Raw genomic sequence first — 15,542 nt, forward strand, 5'->3', positions numbered from 1 at the left:
GTCCCTGATGTAAAAGTAAGTCAGTCAAAACTATCTTGACAGTAAAGAACCATTATTAGTTATATTCATCCTCTAATATGTTTATGGCTTGGAACTATAAGAATTTTAAGTTTATCATAAAGAATTAAATTATATTTAATAGATATTGCTGTTGTGATAAGAATGCTTCTTTGATTAATAGTGAAAAGTTGAAGCTTAAAACTCAGTCTTTGTTTTACAATAATTATACCCTTGCCTTCTTCATCATATTTTGCTATCTGTAATTGACATAGAGGTGAGATAAAGCAGTTTTATTGTTATATTGTATATGAAATGCCTCAGTGCTGCCATTTGTAAGGTAATATAAAAAGTGTAGTTATGTTTGTTTGTCTTGTATGTATGCATTATTTGTGTGTGATTTTTTACTTTTTTTTTCTTTCCTTCCAAACCTCCCATCCATTTATTTATTTTTAATTGCTTTTGTCCAATCTACCTGTGCCTCATAGATCCCAGCAATACAGGTATTTATTACGGCGGGAACACATCCAGAGCAGGGGTCGACAAAGTGTTATCCTTAACTCTCTTCTTGATAGCCGTGAGTCTGGCATTGCCTCAGCCATCTTGTCTAATTGCCACCCACTAAGATCGGGAGTACCTTTAGGTGGCAATTAGATCATTACCAAATCAGTGTACCTTCCCTTGTTACCCCTTCTCTAACTAGTGGTGCTATGTCACCAATTCCCTTGGTGTGATGAGCTGCGTGGAGATGCCATGAGAACAGCTCCTTGTAGTACAGTTGGTGGCTGGTTGTTTGGGATGTGTTGTATCAAATTGTTTGAAACATCTGCATAGGGCAATATAAATGTTGCTAAAGGTGGAAATGTCAAATGTTGAAGATGTACTTGTGTCTTTTGTTAGCTAAATGACCTCAGTGGTGCCACATTTTACTACTGTCTCTCATGTGTTCTTTGGCTAAAATATTTCTCCTGCAGTGTATCTGATTTGCAATGATAAGTGTGAAGCCAGAACAGATGATTGTCAACCTGTATATGAATCAGTCCGATGACTGACAGGGAAGAGGAGGCTGCAGTTGTATTGTAAAGGATGAGATAGGGCCCTTTGTGGATGATACAGACAGACGTTAAAGAACATTTCCAAGTTAAAAAAATGGGGGGTGCCTAGATTTAAAAAATTTCTGAAATTAAAAAAAAAAAAGAATAATGTTTGCACCTTCAAGAAAGAATTCTAATTTTCTATGTGTGAATATTGGTCATTAGTTTGCTAAATATTGTGACCACCATGACTTCCTGTTTTATATTCTTCAGACACATACTAGTATGTTTACATACAACCAGACTCTCATCCATCCAGATTTTAGTTTAAAACTTAGAGCTCTCACCCTCTTGCAATATAAGTCAAAGTTTCTGTACTACTACCGATGTCAGAGTTCACCATAAAACATATCCTTAGTCACATTAACCCTGTTCACAGCCATCATGTTTCTCTGTGATATATTGTAATATTATTGTCCCACCTCCTTCTTAGTCTTCCAGAGTATTTTGTTACCAACGTTCTGTATGCATTTATTTTGCTACCGTCTTGAACTGCATGTTCAGTCCATCATTCCCTGATTACCTAACCTGAAGTAGAAGGTGAGTTTTATAAATTTATGAAATTTGTTATTATATAATATTGTCCATTCCTCAGCTACTTCATTTGCCTTGGATCCCCAGATTTGTTAACTTTTATTTGAGAACTAGAAACATTTTCTTACTCTTTAAGTTGCCAATTCACAGCCATTCAAATATAAGACAGTTTTACCTCCTGGGATACTAGAACAAGGCATTAAAATAAAGATTAGTTCAGTGTAGCTGGCAATAATAAAATAGTTTGAAGCAGGGAACCAATTTAAAAGATATCATGCATTTTTAATTTTTAGCTTTGTTGGCCAAATTGTTTCTGCCCTTCATTGACATGAGTCACTGTTTTCATATATGCTGTAATCAGAAGTGCAACTATTTCTAGGTAGTCTTGACAACAAATTTATTTCATTGTCTCTGAACATCATAAACGTTTCTGCAAACCTTATAAATTGGAATATAATAGATTGATCCTGTGAAAACAGCGTAATTGATAAATCATTGTAAATTAAGAGCTGTACATTATGTTTATTATGATACATAAGTTTTTAGTCCAATAGATCATAATTTAGAACAAGATGATATTAGCAGAAGAAATATTTTAGATCAAGTGAAACTAGCATGTTATACTGTTTGATTAAAACAACATCGAGAATTGTGACACTTAGCAAGTAGCCAGTGGTTACCAGCGATGGCACTGGCTTTGTTGTGATGATGGTCAATTGTTACTTACGGCTTTACTGTGAAATGTGAAGGTGCGCATGGAAGTGAAGTTATGTACAAACAAAAATGATATTTTTCTCAATATAAATGTACTTTTAAAAAAGTGCTGCAGTGACTGGAACCATAAGTAAATGTGGCACAAGATGAGAAATAGTGTTCAGTGTGTTTCATGAGGTGTAATTGTGAATATGATGGAAGCACATGAATGTGTAGTTCTGCTGAAACACTCATTAATGCTGTGTTCAGTTGATGACTGTGTGTGGTATTTCTTTATAAAGAGGACAAATTGTCAGTCCATCCCCTGGTATTCTCCAAGCTCATGGGATATGACCATGTGGTTTTTAAGTTATAAATTTCTGGTCTAATATTGAATATTGTTAGTATCCCATTTGTCCATTTAATCTTCAGCTTGTGTGGTTACCTACTGTTCAAATGTATATATTTTCAGGCATTATGTGGCAACATTTGAAACTTATTTCTAAATTTTCATGTTGCCATGATCCCATCAGTTTGGTAATTATCAGAAAGACAGACTGACTGAATATATCTAACGAACAAGTGGCATGTTACATCAAATTCAGAAGGTGTTTCCTATCGTATATATGTGGCAGTAAGCTTAACTTGATTGAAATTTAGGCCAAGAATGCCTCTTATGTTGACACATTTAATTTCCTAATGTAATGGGCCTATAGCTAGTTATGGTGGTTTGAGATTGAGAGGGAAGAGGAAGTTTATGCTTTGACAACAGTGGCCATGGAGAATGTGGTATTGACCACAATGTGGCAGCACTGCCATTTGCATAAATTGTCTTTGTTGCACAGAAGTGTTCTTCATGAAAACGGTGGCATCACTATTTTATTTCATCTCTTCCTTTATTCCGCCTGACAAGAAGGGTTCATATTTATGCAGAAAATGTTCTGCTTTTTGGGGAAATTGTTCAGTTATGTACCAGAATAAAGCTTTGTACATTGTCATATTACTGAAAGTTGCTTCACATATTGGCTGCACAGTATAGCAGAGTCTTCTTATAGTGTCCAAACAAAAACAAGATTTGTCACTGAAAAAAATATATTTTAATAAACTGGATTAAACCCTATCTTTCTGTTTTTTACAATTACATCAGATTTTAAATTTGAAATAATAGAATCCGTATAGCCAGGCATTAATACTACTTGGTCATGCAGCAATTGAGTAAGATGAATAAACATTCAGTAAGTTCTTACAAGTAACTCTCTGTAACATGTCTAAATAACAAATATGAAAGTACATTTTACTTATAACATAGAGACATTACATTGTAAATGAATTGACAGTCTACTTGCAGCAGTGAATCTCTCTTGATGATTGAGTCCATTGAAGATTCTTGAGTCATCAGGTAATTCGTGAATCACAAGAAAGTTGACTCTCTTATCTCTGTTGCCCTGGTAGATGATACAGCATTATTGCATAACCTATTAGTAATATTGCTAATAGCAACAACCATGCTTATTATCCCATGTGATGATAGCCAATCAAGAAGAGATAATACATAGTGTGTATTACCAATAATCTCATAAATTACTGAAATCCTGAGTTTCTTATTTTAAATTCTAACATTTGTGAATCCAATCCAGAATATACATAATTCAAAGTAATTTCCAGTGTTGAAACACCAAATCAAAACCTGGCCACAGTTGTGATTGCATGTAGATTCATGAATAAACAGTTCTCCATATGCATATGTAAGATAGTCTTATTACTAATATTAACAAATACTGCTAATGGATATTTGTACAGTATTTATAATGCATATAATTTTGTTGTAGCGTTATCTCCATGATAAATCATTTCTTTATGTAGTTCAGTTGTATGTATATTGTGTTGGACATTATCCACTGTCTGAAATATATTTCATACACATGGCATTTTGAAGTTAGGCTGTACTCTTTCCTTCAAATGAACTGATTGTCATTACACAGATTTTTATTATTTCTTGCTCTGATATTTGTGGCAATGGTTAGATCTAACCTGTGACCTTTTGAATACTGGTGTAGTACACAAACCACTACTAGATAATTGGACTTTGCATGCTGGATAGGTATTGTAAAGGTTCTGGGTTGAATTCTGTTGCCATTAACATGGAGGGGGGAAATAAACATCTGTCAGCATAATAACAACCAGTCACCTGAAGATGGGAAAAGAGCCGGCTCCTAAAATATGGTGTATATTAAATATATACAAGTAATCATGTAATAGGTTTTTACAACTGCCTAATGTTTCAGTTAGCCCAACATGTTTCAGTCCTAAGACTGGTAATAAGGGCTCTCATACACAATTATCACGAAGATATCAAAGGTTTTATATCTAAAATAAGAAACTTGGTTTAAAATATTATTTAACTGCTGAGTAGGGGCCAGGATAGCGCTGTATATGGCAGTCCTTGTTGTTGGTCTTAGGACTGAAAATGTTGGCCTAATTGAAATAAAAAAAAAGAGTTTTATGGATATTATATTTAGATAGTTGTTATATCTATTATCTCATTGTAAAATACAGCTATATGTGTCAAAGTTAAAAATGGAAATCTTATTAAATATACCTCAGACAGTATGCAGTACCCAACATAATGTTCATATAATGAATCAACCATTGTCACAGACCTTGAGGAAATCAGTAGTTTAATTGCCAAATTAGCTAAAGAAATGGTATGAGAGATTTTGAGCATTGCCATTCTGAGGCTTGCTTGTAGCCCATGTTATGGTTAGAGGATTCCAATATAGTAGAATGCTTCCCTTCTGAATTCAGTAATGAAAAGAAAGGCATAATTTCATATGATACATCACATTGCTTGCAGATTTTATTGTCTTATACACAATATCATTTTAAGAAGATTGTACCATTCCAAATATATTATAGGGTCTTTCTTTAACAGGCCTTGATATAGTTCAGATAACCATCACTCTTTCAGTTACATTTTCCATTGTTTATAAACAAAAATTATTTTTGTAGAACTAATTTTTTATCTTTTCAGTGACATTAAAATTGTTAAAAGAAGCATAATTGAAATTCCATACAGTTCTCTTTCCTACTTCTCATACAGGCAGTTGATACATTATCATTTTGGCACTCGTAGGAGAAATAATTACGTTGATCTAGTCAGCTGATGTTGTTGCCAGTGTGTATATTGGCATTTTTAGTTTGTGGAGATAATATTTTTGTGAATAATATTTCCAGACCATCTTCTTTCAAATCAGATACCTTTGCTTTACAGCAGCAGTGAGAAAAATGACATTCCACCAATACTGTTGTAGTTATGTAGTTCCAATTGTACTGTTTCAACAGAAAAGTTTAATGTATGTAGTTGGGGAAATTTGATCAGAATACAATGTAATTTATAAGAGAAAAGAAGTATGACTAGAGCATATATCAACATGTGGTCCAATTAAAAGAAATATATATGTTATCCGCATTGAAGTGTAGGGTCAGCAGTCAAAGATACTGGTCTAGTTTATTTATAATTGTCCCCTGTGTCCAGTCAGTGATAGACTGCCCTGTCAGAATGTTTGGCTGTCAATGTACACCCATAAATTAAGCTTGAAACATGCCCGTTTTCTGGGACATATTTTATTGGGTACATATATATCTGGCTTGTAGGTACAGATTTATAAAGGGGGAAAACACCTTGTACCATATGCTCACACTAAACATAATTGCTGACTAGAACTGTTTGACGTTAACTTCTATTGAACTAGACTGCAAGCAGTCACAAAATTAAAGGTACTGAAATATGAAATATTTACATGAACTATATTATTTGCCGATGCTGAAGTTCACCATATTTCTGGGTGTAAATTGAAAGTTTGTAAACTTTGATAGGACAGTGAGCTGTAATGTTGGTATTCTCCTGCTTTTTCCTTTATGATTTAAAATTAATCCATACTTGTTTTGAATAATCATTCTAGTTGAACACAACTTGTTACAATGATTAATTTATGAGTTATCTGATATTTTAATTGTAAAATACAGTGAAGAGTTTATCCGTTTTTATTGGTGCAGATTTTTGTTATTTGAAAGCTCTATAGGAAATTTGGAAATTTATTTGATTTCTGGCTGTAATCTTATTATCTTGCATAACATTGAAAATATTAGTAACAGACACTGATTTATCACGGTCATACTGGAATATAACATTGTGTCCCCCCCATTTTAGATGTATGGTGAGTAGAAAGACTTGTGTCTTTCCCTTTTTTGTTTTTACCATTATTTTGCACTGTAGCTACATGTTCCTTGTAGACGTAAAAGTAGTTTGAAGTAGCTAGACTCTCCTTCATTTGTCATCCACATCTTATGTGTATTTACAGAATTGCTTAAAGGACTTGCTACCAAAAGATTCATGGTGACATAGATATGGATTGTAGTGGAAACTGCAGTATTTTGAATAATTCTTGGAATGGCTGATATATGAATATAAACTGACATTAGATGCTATGATTTTTTATTTATGTATTGAAAGAACTGAAATGGTTTCAGTTGAGCACCCTGAAATTAATTTTTTTTATTTAATTGTAGTCTCCAGTAACTTGGCTTCTACAGTAGAATAAAAAAAAGTTTCATGCATTAAGGGACCTGCCTCATTGCTACTACAGGTTCTGCACCATGGATATCAAGTTTACAAACTGACTGTGTCTGATAATGAAAGTGGGTGCCCAGTCATTGAATGAAACTGAAACAGAAGGTTTCATTGAACTTGGTTCAAAAGACTTATTGGCATTACATACATGATACAAAAATTTGCACATGTATCTGAATTTATGTTGATGCTGTTCTCATTTGCTGAATTAGTGATACAAGAAACAAGTATGTGAATGAAATTTCACTGCCATGAATTTGACATTCATATTACTTGTCACTAAAACACATGTGGAAGCTCCACTCATATTTAAACCAAGTAACTGTCTTAAGATCCAATTAAGAAAAGTACTGCACTGGAGTTGAGGTGCAGGACTGTGGAGGGCTGAATTTTAGAATCTCAGTGGATTAAAGATGATGATGGTCAGAGTGCAGAAGTCATTTAATGCCCACTCCTTTAATCTGATGGACCTCACTACAATTCAACAACCCAAGTTCCAACATGATAGTATTAAGAAAGCAGGACAATTAGAGTGGGCCCCTTTGAAAATGATGACCTTCCAAGACAGAATTTTTTGACTAGCTGAGTGACTATTAGCTTCTCATGAAGGACTGTGCCCCATTAAATTATTGTAAACATTCAGGACAGAGTAGGGTAATACATTACAAATCAGTGATGTAAGATTATTTCAGTTTTCTTCCATGTGGTAGGCAGAAACAGGTTTACAAGTATATTGACCAGTGTCCAGGGCATGGAACTGATGCTAAGTTACAGAAATGAAGTTTAATCATATGTATACAGATTTATCATCAAATATTTATGGCATTGCATATAAATGCTATAGTAAAATAAACCAGTTCCTTTTAATTCTCGAACCATGATATTCTTCTTTCTCATTATTTTATATTTACAACTATTCTACAGTGTTAAGATGGATTAACTACAATCACTGAGATCCTACTCTAGGCAAATTAATACTTGTTCACTGAATGTAAAATAGTTAATTCCACCATGAGCTTACTAGCAAATAGCTCATAATTAGTTCATAGTTCTTTATTTCATTCCATAGATCCATTCAATTGAGGATGTGGAAACAGTCTTATAGGAGGAGCAATAAAAACATACATAATCAGTCAAAACATTACACAGCAGAACAACATTTGGCAGCCAATCATTACAAGTGAATAGTATCATTATTCTTGTCATATCTAAAATCAAAATATTCATCTAAAGTATAAAATGAATGATCGCATTAGAATTTTTTCAAAGCCAATTTAAAATCTATAGGATTGTCATATAATTGCTTTATGAAAACTGGAAGATTATTGAACACTCTGATACCCATATAATAAGCTCCCTTGAATGTGTGAATGGTCCAATTTCAGAATCATTATTCCTTATAATGTAACATAGCAACGATACTTTAGCAGGCAGTCCCATTGATAGGTAAGACAGCAATATTGAAGCGTAGAAAATACTCAAAATTTTCGTTTGTACCAGATTTTATGGCATAATTAAATTGATTTTTATGTAATAAGCAACAGAAATCAAATATACTCTTTTCTCTGTGTTTCCTAAAATCCATGTAGTCTCAGCCATTAGGAATTGTTGCATAGTATAAATGTAGAAAGTTGATATGAATTTATTATGGTATTTTAGAGGTTATGCAAATATTTATTATAGTTAATTTCTTTTGCCCTAAAAAACGATGTTGTTCATTTTCCTTTCATTGACTCTAAAATGTTTTCAGTCTTCTGTTTCTGACTGTTCAGAAGCATTATCTGCCAAGAACTGGCTCTGGTAAACAAATCAAGGCTGACTGCTTGAAGCAGCTCTGTGAAACGTGTTGCCTGCTTGCTTAGAGTTGATTTCAAACTTCAAGCCCTAAAACTTAAAAATAATTACTGAGCCCTTGTTTTGAAACCTGTGTATGGTTAATTTGATGTTCTTATTGTCTAGTGTTTTTATTATATTACAAAAATATGAAACTGTCAGTGCTAAAAACCGCAAAATTCTAAACTATGAACATCAACAAAGTTAAAGCCTGTATTTATAGTAAATTTTGTAAAATTACACGAAGAAATGTCTTGCTTTCTCCTCGCTGGAATAAAGGTAATTCTAAAGCTACAGCATGATAAGAACATACTATTCAGCATTTGGTAAGAACATTAACATTTCCAGTTTCCCAAATGTGTCCAGCTGTGTAGAAAGGTTACACATCTCTGCTTTCAAGTATGTCAGGGTTTTTAATGCTAGAATGGATGGAAATATAAAATGTAGTCATAATAACAGTATCCTCTGAGTTGAAGACAGGATTTTAGCTTTTGTATGTGAAAAAGGGTCTGCATGATACTCTGACCATTAGATTCAGTTATCTGTTACATTTATTTATATGCACATTTATTTGATTGTAATTCCAGCTGTATTCTTTCCTGGAGTTTCTTAAATGTTAAACTTTCAACCTATGTGAATTTTCCTTCCCCTTCCACACCTTTTCAGTAACCCCCACTCTCTCTTCCAAGCTGTCTTGCATTGCGCTTTTGATAGGAGACAATAAACAGACTTTTAAAGTGGGGAAGTAGTCAGTGGTAAGGCATAAAATTACTCAGAACAATAACAATGAAGGTTACAATTTAGATTTTGAAAGTCTATGTTTGAATGTACATGTAAGATGTAAACTTGTGTGTGCCAATCAGAGTGATGAATTTCTTTTCTCACTTTCAGTATTCCAACTTTAAATAACCTTTCTGTTGGTTGCAGTGGCTCAAATATTTTTTTTCCCCCCAGTTATTCAATATGTGTTGAGCTATTTGAAACTTAATGAGATTTTTTATTGCTAATTACTATAACTTCAAACTAAATAAAATTGTAATAAGCAATTAATTTTTAAAAATAAATAAAATGATTATAGAATAGATAAATTTAATAAAAAAATAGACTGTTTAATTCTTTAATGTACAGATTTGATTTTACCAAATATAGAAGAATCTTAAACAAATGAATATTGAACTATCATAATTGTGTGATTTATGTGTGTGATGTGTGTTGTGGATACATGTGTACTTTTCAGTTCATAACCTAACTCAGCTCCAGTATTTTATGGGAAGTAAGAGATACAGTGATTTCAGTTTCATATCTGTAAGTTTCTGCCAAAATGCCAAACATGATTGTAACTGCCATTAGAAACTTATTTTTCCATCATGAAAGCACGATTTAATAGAAATATTAAAGGGTCATTATTGGTACAAAAAAGTATACTCTTCAGACCAGTATTCAGTTATAGTAGCAGAAGAATGTAACATTGAGAGAACCTTGGGTTCTAAGTTTTTATAGTGGTCTACATTGTGGAAGCAGTTCTCAACCATCTTAAATACATGAACCATTTGGATTTTATGTTGAACTGGTTACCCACTAGGAGTAAAGTTAGTCATTGATTATATGTATCAGTACTCTGGAAATGAAGTCATTGGGGTTCAATTGAAAAACCATAATAATGATGTACACTAATGTTGCTTGCTCTCATTTCAGTCCTTTAGTCCTTCCTTCAAGTGGCATATGACACAGCCTTGAAATCCTATTTGAACGGCCAAAGAGTGAGACAGTCTTGGATGGGCCAAGGAGTCAGATTAATGTATTTGTTCACTGACATTTTACTGTGTCTGCAAGTCAGTCTCACTTTTAGTACACAACAGGTTGAGAGATAAAAAAAAATACTAGTTAATGCACCAGGTCTTGAGCATAATGTACATCACTGTTTACTGAGTATATAAAATATGGCCCAAAAGTGAAATTCTTAAACAGGGACTCACATCCTTTTCTGGGTGATTTATTTGCCCTTGTATTAGAGAAGATCAGAGTCCCCATATTCAGGTTGAAATGACTGAGTAGACCTAGTCCTTATATCCTGTCCCATAGTCAATTGCTATATATATGACTAAGTCTGCTGTCTGTCACTTTTGCCTGAGAATGAAGGTTGCCATGTTGTGAAATATTGGTTTTCTAGTCTTCCACAACATGATGTGAATGCCCAAATGTTTCTCAGACCCAAGGAAGTTGGACTTCAATGCAGAATGAGCATGGTTGAGAATTGCTGAGAGAGAGTGCTCATTCATAAGTTGAGGTTCTGTTTATTTTTTCTTTTTTTATTTCAAGTTCTAGAGAATCCACTTTTTTAATTGTGTCAGGAGAAGAAGCAGTACAACACATGATAATGAATGAAGCTATGATGCAGCATTTAATAATTTTGTTTTATAAACCACTTCTTACAAGCCACGCTGGTCATAGGTAAATATGATCTTATCGTCATTAGAAAAGGCTGATGGAGGGGAAGAGTGGAAGGATTGTCTTGTTGGTCACCACACACTGAAAAACACTGATTCTCAATTGAAGTCATGGCTATTTTATTCATGCATGATTTATAAATAAAGTTAGTCTGTTCTGGATCACTAATGTTTTGCACTGACTGATGGCCAAATATCCACTTCTTTTGACAATAATTATGTAAGGGATCTTTCAGTATTTGAAGTCAAAGGCATTTTTATAATTTTAGTTATATGAGTAGGTTAGCTGTGCACCAAGTCCATGAAATACGTAAATAATAATTCACATCTTCACAGTTGTTGCTGTTCTTATTTTTGTGCTAGTAATTTCTGTTGTACTTAATGACTTGAAAATTTAATTTTGTGTCCAAAAATTACAAACTGGTGTACATGATAAATGTGCTCTTTTTTTAAGTGTCATTGTTCTGAAAATAGTTATTGCTGAAAGGGACAGGCCATGTGCTTCTTCTATTTTATATTCTCTTTTGTTGACTTTCCAAAACATTTATTTTAGAGGGAATAAATTGATATGTTGATCTAAAAAGGATGTAATATCTATAGAACTATTTGTCTAGAATGACAGCAAGTTCTGAGCAAATTGGCTCAAGCAGTAATGCTTCTGACTTGTATTTATGAGATGCCTTGTTCAAATATCAGCTGGGACACTGGCTTGCTTGACAGGTTCATTTTAGGATTTTTCAGTACCTCCAAGCAAAGGTTGTAATAATAGCTTAAATTGCATCATGGATACCTACACCTTGGTCTTCCCAATGGTATCCATTTTCTTTCATTTAGGACATTCATCTAAGGAATCTGTTAAGGTCCAAATCCCAAAGATGGAGGACCACCCCTTGTCGGCTGTCCATGAATGCTTATTCAGTATATTTAATTGTTTGTTGCATCCTGTTGTGTATTTTAATGAATATTAGAGTTAATTTCACCGACCACACAACACGTTTTTTATTTTACTGTCGCACTACATGTTTCGACCTCAAGAGGTCATCCTCAGGTGCAACTGTGTTCGTGCACCTGAGGATGACCTCTTGAGGTCGAAACATGTAGTGCGACAGTAAAATAAAAAATGTGTTGTGTGGTCGGTGAAATTACCTTATTCAGTATATTCGCAGCTACCCTCCATACCTGGAGGGCGTCTCCTCCATCCACGTCCTGAGGACACACCATGCTGTAGTGACAAGGGGCCCACCTAACATGGATTATTATTATTACAAATGGCATAACTATTGGAAATGTACTAATTTTATTTTTCTTCCCAGTTAAAGCTAACTTCAGTTTTTCTTGGAATTGTTGTTAATTTATTGCTATTATATAGACTGTCATATTTTGTATTTTGCTCCTTAATTATTTCTGTGTATTTCTGTGTATTCGTGCTAACTTTGTAACTGGCCTCTGTGCTGTTAAGTTTGCACGTAATTAAACACAAATTGAATTATCATCATCATCATTAATGTTTATCAGGTCTGTTTGTTGACAAAAGAATTGGTCTCTGTGAGAATAAATTCTATAAAATTGTCATGTAAAGTAAACACTTTCACATTCCATTCTTCACTCAGTGATCAGTACCTGAACAGTACTTGTGACAAAGCAGAAAAGCTGCTATAGGAAACGCATTGAGAATCAGTGTACTAGAAATAGAAGCACCACTACATTGGCTTAATTGGGAATAGCTTCTGCTTTGCTTCAGTCAGTGTGATTGCTACTGGCCGCTCTCCTCTCCAGTGCCATCTAGAGTAGAGTAGCTGTACTTGTATCTTGCTTTCTGTTTGGCAACATACTGTCTTTTGCTTTGCCTTCATTTTGTTTTTGTTTGTTTCTTTTGCTTTTTTTGTGCACTTTTGAAATTCTTAAATTAATTTATTTCAAAATTAATTTATATGTGAGATTTTAAGTTCTCACAGCAGTGTCTATGAGAATTACTGTGTTATGGGATGTCACACTTTGTAGTATGACAGTATGTACCAACATATCAGTGGAACCTGCTGCCTCCATCTTCAAGATCGTATAAAGGAAGGTATAGGTACCCTGGAGGTGTAGGCAACAAGTCTCTTCACAATTTTTGATACCTGTCTATAAAACTGTGACATTGCATCCAGAAGACAGTATTATCTTCATGTTCTAAAGTATATTTTTGCCCAGATATTTTCTTTGGTTTCATTAGTGATAGTCCTCTCTTTTAATAGAAGCTTTCTAATTTTTTCATCAATAAAAACGGATATTACCCTTCTGATATTAAAATTTAAGCCACAACCATCTTTTATAGATATACCAGACATGTTTTCTTCTTGCTTTATTTATTTTATTTTATTTGAGTGTTGATTGAACATTAAGGTTTCTTTTATTTTAACACTTTCCTTTTTTACACTTTTAATGAAATGTTGAATGCATTCTGAACTGCACTCCCCCTTGTCATATTAATCACAGATACTGAAATGTAGTGGATTATTATGTGTGTTTGTTGGTGCATGCTGAATTATTTTACTCTGACGACTGAAACTGATTTTCTAAACCCCATCACACGGTGAAGGTGCATTGGTAATGGATACATGGTGGTGCTGGCTTGGAGATGTGACTTCATGGGGTTTAGAAGGCAGACATATGCCTCCAATGGCTTGTCTGCTCTTAATGGACAGTGATGGAGGTGACATATATTTCATAATTTGTATTCAGGTTGAAAAGAGACTTCTCTCATTGTGGCATTTCTTTAGTCAGAAATATATATTTTCCCCCATTACATTCCCAAACAGGCCATCATACAAGGCCGTGTTTGGAAGAACATTTATTCTTCAGATCAATGCAATGAATGTCATTTATTCAAAATATTTATGTGAAAATATCGTAGGTTTGCTTATAAATATTATTTAATGTGCAAAATGATTATAAACAATTTTCATTCTTTTTAAAACTTGTTTTAAAAAGTCATAAATTGCATATTTGTTAAAGAAATTATCTGTTATGTAACCAATCCATTCCCTGTAAAAATACCCCCACTGGAACCCAGTTCACATCCTTACAGTCTGGTTCTTGAAGCTTGATTTTATTATCCTTTCATCTGCACTGATGAATTATGTACGGTATTTCTTATTAATTGGCTATGCAAGATGTAAAAATTAAGTCTGAAAAGTATATTTTTTCATTGATTTTATTATAATATTTTATAACAAAATGAAATGTATATGAACTGAAATTTACATCTATTGGTATGTCACTACAAGTCCTGGGTAAGGTAAAGGTAAAATTATCCCTGGGCTGAAGTAATTAAGCACCATGCCATGAAGCCATAAGGGAGGAATGGAGGTATATCTCATCATTCTTGACCTCAGCAGTGGAAGAAGGTGAGTGGTTAGCTTCACATCCCTGCTGCTTTAGTCTTGGGGAAACAGTCCCTAGTACCCTGATATGTTGGGTTTTTGGACTTTATCCATCGTCCTGGTTTTTAAGATAACAAATAAAAACACGACGTTTCGGAAACTGGATCTGTTTCCGTCCTCAGGTGAAGGAAAACGCCTATTCAGTTGGGTCCGTTAGAAAGAGCTAGCTAGATAGGCGTTTTCCTTCACCTGAGGACGGAAACAGATCCAGTTTCCAAAACGTCGTGTTTTTATTTGTTATCTTAAAAACCAGAACGATGGATAAAGTCCAAAAACCCAACATATCAGTGTGTTATACACCATCGTCAGAATCCTATAGTAACAAGTCCCTAGTACCCATTGTATAGAAGACTGGGTGGACCCCAGAGCCAGTCCAACCATTATGGAGCAAAGACAAATCTCTTACTTTTGCAGGGAATTCAACCCTGATTCCTTGGTCATCCAGCCTGTAGCCTAGTTGGTATGCTGACTCAGCTGTCCATCCTGACTCCCACCAGTGTTGGGTTTGCATATGAATTTGATTTTAAACTCTTGTCGTCATATTTATTTGAATGTCAGTGGATCTGTTGCAGTATTCATTTTTCTGTAGAATGCAAGAAGGTAAAATATTAAGACTGTTTATGTATATCTGATTCACTGTGGATTCTGGAAATGATTGTGGTATTGGTGTCACCTCCATAACTTTCCAGACTGTGGATGTAAATGATGTTATTTAAAAGAGTTCTACCATGCTGCAGATGATTGTTCTCCCAGGTATTTCTCTGTTCATATAAAGACCATTTACTTGTGTTTCAGTCCTTTTTTGTCTAATTTTTGTATAGTCTATCAAAAGGTTTGGGCCTTCCTTGGTGATAGTTTGTAATTCTTTGTTCAGTCACATCCAACGAAG

General features: G+C 34.0%; 1 protein-coding gene across 6 annotated transcripts in view; it reads left to right on the forward strand.

The window, feature by feature from the left end:
• LOC111865663 (fasciclin-2) overlaps positions 1–15,542 on the forward strand; it is a 410,157-nt gene that overhangs the window by 362,403 nt on the left and 32,212 nt on the right. For 5 of the 6 annotated variants that reach the window (XM_023853850.2, XM_023853853.2, XM_023853852.2 and 2 more), the window contains exon 12: positions 486–500. The exons of the other annotated variant lie outside the window; for it this stretch is intronic. In XM_023853850.2, the coding sequence (XP_023709618.1) occupies positions 486–500 (15 nt within the window). The remainder of the gene's footprint in view (positions 1–485; positions 501–15,542) is intronic. 6 annotated transcript variants of the gene reach the window in all.

Source organism: Cryptotermes secundus, unplaced genomic scaffold, assembly GCF_002891405.2.
Source record: "Cryptotermes secundus unplaced genomic scaffold, Csec_1.0 scaffold19, whole genome shotgun sequence".
NCBI classification, from domain to species: Eukaryota; Metazoa; Arthropoda; class Insecta; order Blattodea; family Kalotermitidae; genus Cryptotermes; species Cryptotermes secundus.